The 6,986-nt window shown below is 37.4% G+C and overlaps 1 protein-coding gene across 1 annotated transcript; it reads right to left on the minus strand.

Moving 5' to 3' along the window:
- Window positions 1-4,236: 4,236 nt before the first annotated feature.
- LRRC4C (leucine rich repeat containing 4C) lies at window positions 4,237-6,074 on the minus strand. The gene is given in 2 exon segments (XM_009647555.2): window positions 4,237-5,798; window positions 5,801-6,074. Coding segments are annotated over 2 exon segments (1,836 nt in total).
- Window positions 6,075-6,986: the final 912 nt, after the last annotated feature.

Below are 6,986 nucleotides of genomic sequence, written 5' to 3' on the forward strand. Positions count from 1 at the left end.
ACCTGGTTTAGCCCTTTATTATTTTGTTGTTGAGTTAGCCGGGCCAAAGTTTCCCTTTCACTACAGAATTGATTGTTTTCCCACAGAAGTCTCAGAAATCAGTAGCACATTGAAAAGATAAGCACCCAGTGCCAGTGTTTCTCCAGGTAGAAGCAAGCAGTGACAACACTTCCAACAATAACTACTCATACCCATCCTGATGAAAACATTGCTGACATAGGCAATAGAATTTATAAAAAAAAGATCAGCAGAACATCATAATCTCTGTCATAAAAGTCTTAGCAGAAGCCATGGAACTTGTCGGTGCCTCTGCTTTATTCAGTCTGATAAGGCATTGATGATTATTTTGAGTCAAATAGTGAAACTGTTCTTAACCAAATTAAAAAAAATAATAAACTTTTAGTTTAGGCATTTGCTTTCTAGGAATCTGAGAACATTGTTGTTTTTTGTCTTTTTTTTAAAGTGTATTTTTATACAATTTGGAATCCTTATATAGTCTGAATATCCAAAGACATTGATGTTTTTTCTCTAACTCTTCAGAATTCGATCTAATACTCCATCACAAAGAAAGGTATGTTCCAACAGAAAAAAGGACTAGTTCAACCTGAAATATAGTTAATTAACAGATGGCAGGTGATCAACAACCTTAATCTTACATACAATATGAAAAAAAAGATAAATGATTTATGAAACTGCATTGCAGCATCAAATAGGAACAAGTTGTTTAGGAGTTAGTGGACTTAACACCTAGTACCCAGATCTGCAGAGGCTCTACTTAGTAACGCAACACTGACCTGTCTTCTCTCCCATTGACCACTGGAATTCAGTTCCAAGACAGGCTGGAGAGATGGGTGACCCAGGAAGACCATTTCAGAAAATGGTAGTTGACCAGCTAGACAGAAATGGCAAGCCACGGAGGATAGGGAAAAGGAAGACCTGCTTGATATCATGTGGGTACTCTCAAAAACAGAACTCAGATTTCCATCTCCTTGCTCAGACAACTAACTGTCCTTCTGAGAAATTAAATGAGCAAATTAAATCAAAGTTACAGAATTAAATTAGTCATAGGGGTCGGATTAATTCTGTGGTCCACTAACTCCAGTTCCACTTCACTAGATCTTCTCTCAGCTCATTTATTCCATCTTTCTCTTTTTTTAGATTTCTTCTTTTATTCATTTAATCTCACCTGTAGAATCACTTTTTAAATAATACATATATAAAGACACTTGTGTGCATGCATAACGTTCCAAGATGTAAGTTCTCTTTTTAATTTTTTTTTGTTGGTAACTTAGTTTATTCTTAACATTGTAGTCTCTGGAGCAGTAACAGGTTTTATTGGCATGTGATTTGAGCACCAAAATAAGAGAGCACAGCACTCCTCTCACTTCATTGCAGATTTCAGTTCATAATTTAAACTGTGATGTTCTCTGACTCTGGTATTTAATTAATCTGCAAAAGTACTGGGTGTTTTATAGAAGTAGGAAGGAGTCAGAAATAATCTGTGTTGTTCCAAGAAGGATAGGAAAGATTCTGGGAAAATCATAACTAATGTGGTTTCTGCATAACACATACATACTTACCCAACCAAATACATCCAAATGCTTTTTATGCTTATTATGAGCAAGCAGAAATATCTGATTTTTTTGATTAGCCAATAAAACCACTCAGTAAGAATGTATATATTGTTTAAAACAGTCACTGATATTATTTTGTATTACTCCAAAGAGGAATAAAGATTGTCACTGACATAGTGTCGCACTTGGCAATAGCTATACCTTTTTTTCTTAAAGGCTTCCTATGCATAACCTTCAGGAGTTAGTAAAAACTACCTGATTATAAAACCATGGTGACCATAAGTGTTTTTACAAATACTGGTTAGAGAGTAGCCATAATTTTTTAACATAAACCTGTTGATTACCGATGGCCTAGATTTAGATTTCCTGGAAAGAATTTTTTCAATATTCAGATATGCTTTTGTCATGGACACAATGTTACTAGCCAGATGGCTAAAGTACAAATAGCAATGTGTAACTGCAGTGCTTCTGCATGGACTCTATCACAATGCTTAAAAGAAATCACCAATGAAATGCTCTAATGCACTTTGAAGTAATAGGCAAAGCTGGAATCACAACCACAACATTTCACATTCAGGTCCATCTTTGTCCTCTATTAAAATTCCCTTAGAGTAGATATTATTTTTCATGTAGTACATCAAAGGATAATGTCTTGCCAAATGTTTCTTTGAGATTATTATGGAACTTTGGGTTTCATTCTGTATTATACTTATCAGAATCCTTGCATGGTATGATTCATCGTTACCTATCTCCACTCTGTCCTTTTTAAATCAGGCTGCCTTACTACAATATTCACTTGCAACCTTGAGAACTGTGCATCCAACAAGAGCTATTTACCCCCTCAAGATAGCAGAAATTCCTTCTTAAATCTACAGAATAGAAGCGTACTGTTCAGTAGGGTCTTCTTCCTGCATGCTGTTGCGTACTAGAAAGCTCCAAAGAGATTTTGATAAGAACTCAGAACATTATTTACCTGGCATAGGACCCTGGAAACTCACAGTAAGGGTCGTTAAGGAAGAAAACAGATGAAAAGACATTCAGAGATTATATAGATCTTTTTTTCTAATCTAAATCGTCCTAAAATGCTTCTATTCAGTTACCAATGCATAAAGTAGTTTAATTTGGCAGAACTTCTATTTGGAAGAACACAGCGTCCTGAAGCTGGTTTTCTTATGCAAAGCCTTCCTTCTAGCTTTCAGCAGGCAAGGTGTACACCATATACGCTCATACCAATGAGCTTAATCCAGAGAACATATATAAATAGAAAGGGAAAAGGTGTACATTTCCTATTGGTAAATGAGTCTGAGTTTAAATTAATGTAAACTGGTTATTCTACAGGGAGCCCAATTGTCATGCAAATTACAGTAACCTATACTCTCCTCTGCTTTGGCTGACTTTGTTCTTTCTGGTTTTTTAAACCAAAATCCTCGGACTTCTTCCCGTGAGTTACTCTGTTAACAGCATTTTGATTTCATTTTGCACATAGGGATACAGCTCTGATTATAGGTATTATAGATAGCTAAACATATTTCATATTTATGTCTAGGAGTACCAGAACAACTGAACTGCAAATGACTAGCTTTGATATAAAGATGAATTTTCTTATTGACAGTTATAAATAACAAAAGAACAGAACAAACTTTTCAGCTTTGTCTAATAAATTCAGTGATAGCTGGAACTCTTAGCAAAACTTTTCCTGGCACCATGAAATACACCTTGAGATATAATAGAGATAATTAAAAACACCATTAGAAGGAATCTTGCATTAAAAGTCAAACACCCTTGTTTGCCAGTATGCTGCTTATATAAACAAAAATGAAAACTATGTTATTCTTCAGTAATGATCCAAAATTATTTCCTTATATTCTTTAAAATGATTGTGGTTTGGATCATCACGGCAGAATATTGTAAGAATTTTAACAAACTTTTGATGTGTAAAGCCACACTAAAAATGAGCTATATCCAAGTACAGAAAAAAACCAATATTTTATTTATAATCTTAGTTTAGTGTTTGAACTACAAATTCTGGTTCTAGAATTGTTTAAAAGATCATGGGTTTTATAGGTTTTCACAGGTAAATTAATTTCTGGGTTTCTTTTTTTTTTTAACTTTTTCTTCTGTTTTTTCACAGAATGGTGCTTTTGGTAAACACAGAGCAAATCATTACATGGAAAAAAAAGTTTTGCTTGTTGTTTTTCTCACTTGTAAAATTGCTGTTATTATTCCATTCTCTATTGAATAGTTTCAAAAAGGGCATGAGAAAACAAAAGAAAAAAACAGAAGAAGTGACAAAATAGACCGAATCTCACCACTAGAATTCACCATAAAAATTCCCAAAGTGTAACAGAATTCTTACAAAATTTCCTAGACCAGTTCTTTTAGTGAATCAAGATCTCCTATGAAAAATATGGCAAATGGGAATCAGGGTAGGTTGGGGAGGAAAAAGGGAACAAGGAGGGTAAATAAGTGCAGCAAAAACAGGTTCTGAGGAATACACATAATTTTGTCTGCTTTAGATCACAATAGAATTTTTAATAAATAAATTTCTTTTTCTTTGTAAAGACACTTTTGAAACAGTAGATTTAGCCCAGTCATTTGTGTCATTTGTTTTATAAACCATCTTTTGTTGTGCCCACCCCCACCCCATAATGTCATAAATGTTTTAGATCTGAGTCTCTTGTACATTGTCTTTTGAGTTCATTCGGATCAATAACGGTTCATGCACTGAACTGTGTATTGAATTTATTGTGTTAACTGTTGTTGTGTGGTTGAAAGGAGACTTATAAGAGTTATAGTGATTTAGGTGCTCATGCTCTATTGCTGGCATGGGCAAGTGACTCTCTATGGGTGCGTCACCTGTAAGCTCATCATCCACATTAATGATCTCTACAGTCCGTGTTGGAGCATGATGGTTCTGCCGGTGATGCTGTTTCCTCATTTTGTAGAAAATGACCAGCATCACAGCAGCCATGAGAGTGATAGCCACAAAACAACCAATTATGATTTTGGTAGTCTTCATAACCTCATCTATTCCTGGGATCCCGTTGTTTGCGTCCGTCACAGGAATGGTGAACGTTTTCTCTGTTGATCTTGTGCTCTGTGGAGTGAGTGAGGTTGTCATGTTAGTGGTCTCCCAGTTGGTAACTGGTGTGGGCCCAACCTGCTCTGTGGTCTGTGCCTCATCCTGAGAAGGTTCCACAGTCTCTACTGTGACAGTTGAAAAGTATGTATAACCAGGGTTATCCAGCGCAGTCACATTCAGTGTGGCAGAAGCTGTGGTATTTCCAACAGAGTTACTCACCATGCATGTATACAAACCCGTGTCTTGCACAGTTACCTTTGTAAAATTTAATGTACCATCACTGAGCACAGCAATCCGAACTCTGTATGCCCCATGCGTCATAACAGATCCATTTGGAGTAATCCAAGATACAGAGGTCAGGGAGGTTGATGCCCGGCATTTCATCTCTGCAGCCATGCCTTCAGTGACGTTGAGGTCTGCTGGTGGCTCCACTATGACTGGAGCATAACACGTGAAGTAATTCAGGTCCAGCTCACCAATGTACCTTCCTTTTAAACTGGGAGGTGTGTGGCAACGGGCACAGCATGCAGTATTGGAGGGTGCCTTGTCTTTAATCCACCAGCTGAGCCAAAGGATATCACAATTGCAGTTCCAAGGATTGTGATGCAAGTGGATCCTTTCTAGGCGGAGTGGTGTGAACAGGTCATGAGGCAGTAGTGTTAGATTGTTGTGTGCCAGATTGATCTCTACAAGTGACTGAAGGTTATCGAAAGCATTCCTTTCTATCACTTGAATCTGGGACTGTATCATCCATAATTTCTGAAGATGCATTAACCCTTGGAAAGAACCTGGCCGGATGGCAGTCAGGTGATTCCCAGAAAGATCTAACTCATCCAGTTTTACAAGTGGGGTGAGGTTAGGAATCTCTCGAAGATTGCACATGGCAAGGTTCAAATACCTCAAGTTAGACAGACCTTCAAAGGCACCTTCTGAGATGTATGAAAGCCTTTTCAATTCCCCCAAATCCAGCCTCCGGAGAGAAGGGATTCTGTTAAAAGCATAAGAAGGGATGCTCTCAATGGGGTTGTTTCTCAACCAGAGTTCCTTCAGTTTTGACAGGTATACAAAAGCCCCATTTGGGATAGTGGTCAGACGATTGTCAAAGAGTTCCAAAGTGTTGAGATTGGCCAGACCATTGAAACTTTAATGATTTGGATCTGGTTCTCATGGAGATTGAGTAACCGGGTGTTGGTGGAGATGCCGTCTGGCACGTCTCTCAAATTTTTCCGTACACAAATAACTTTACTGAACTGGTTGCTGCAGGAGCAGACAGAAGGGCAAGTTTGAGCCCTCACTAGACCAGCCACCACAAGAAGCTGAAGAGCCAACAGCACCACAAGCAGGGGGTCAAATAGGGCCCTGTTAAACCTAGGACCTATCATTATCTGCTGTGGATGTAAGGTCATCTTGTTCAACATTCATAATTTATTTGGTGTTGGTCCTTCTGGAGTTTGAATAGCCTGAAAGAAAGAAAGAAGGGAGAAAGAGAACATTAAATTAATCTCAAATATTTAAGTGTGCTCTCTAAACAAAGACTTTGCAAGTCCTTTCAGTCAACTCTACTACAGCTATAGTAGAACAGCTATAGAAATTCTAATATTTTGTTTCCTTTACACCTATGTATGTGAGCTGTAATTGGCAATGAGGTAAGAAAAAAACAGACACCAGCTTTTCCCGATCATTCCAATGTATAACGCACGTAGCTGGATGGCAGATAACAAGTTCAACCACAGTGGATACCTAAAACAGATGTTCTAACTCATTGGAGAGTTGAAAGAAATGACAAGGGCCTCGAAAGGCAAAAATGAGTAAGATAGGCCTCGTCAGACTATTCAAGGCTTTAGCCTTCTTAACACATTATAAGACAAGACAATAGATAATATGAAGAGCAAGCGGAGACTCCTATTCTGTATGGGTGAAAATCTTTGTCTATACAAACATGGTTCCTGAATCGGAGTTTAACTAGAAGTAAAGCCTTTAATACTGAATATAGCAGGTCACACAAATGTCAAGGCAAGTTGTTGCCTATTCCAAAAGAAAAAGATAAAACACAAAAGAAACATGCTGAGCATCAATTCTTCCCTACTGTTAAACAGCTTCATCCAATTTCATGATATTTCCTCCTCAATTCTTTTGTTTGGCACCAGCAGCAGAGAAACACTCATTAGTAAATGTGTGCTGAACACAGAAATAAGAATAGCCATTTAAATGCTGAAAAATATCTCTATAGCTTCAGGGCTGCCAGTTTCATTGTCACCTCTAAAAAAATTATACCGATCTTAGTGTAAGGGGAAAAAAGACCTTTACACTACAAATGATCATTACCATTT

This window comes from Egretta garzetta, unplaced genomic scaffold (assembly GCF_000687185.1).
Source record: "Egretta garzetta isolate BGI_Z169 unplaced genomic scaffold, ASM68718v1 scaffold329, whole genome shotgun sequence".
Lineage (NCBI taxonomy): Eukaryota > Metazoa > Chordata > Aves > Pelecaniformes > Ardeidae > Egretta > Egretta garzetta.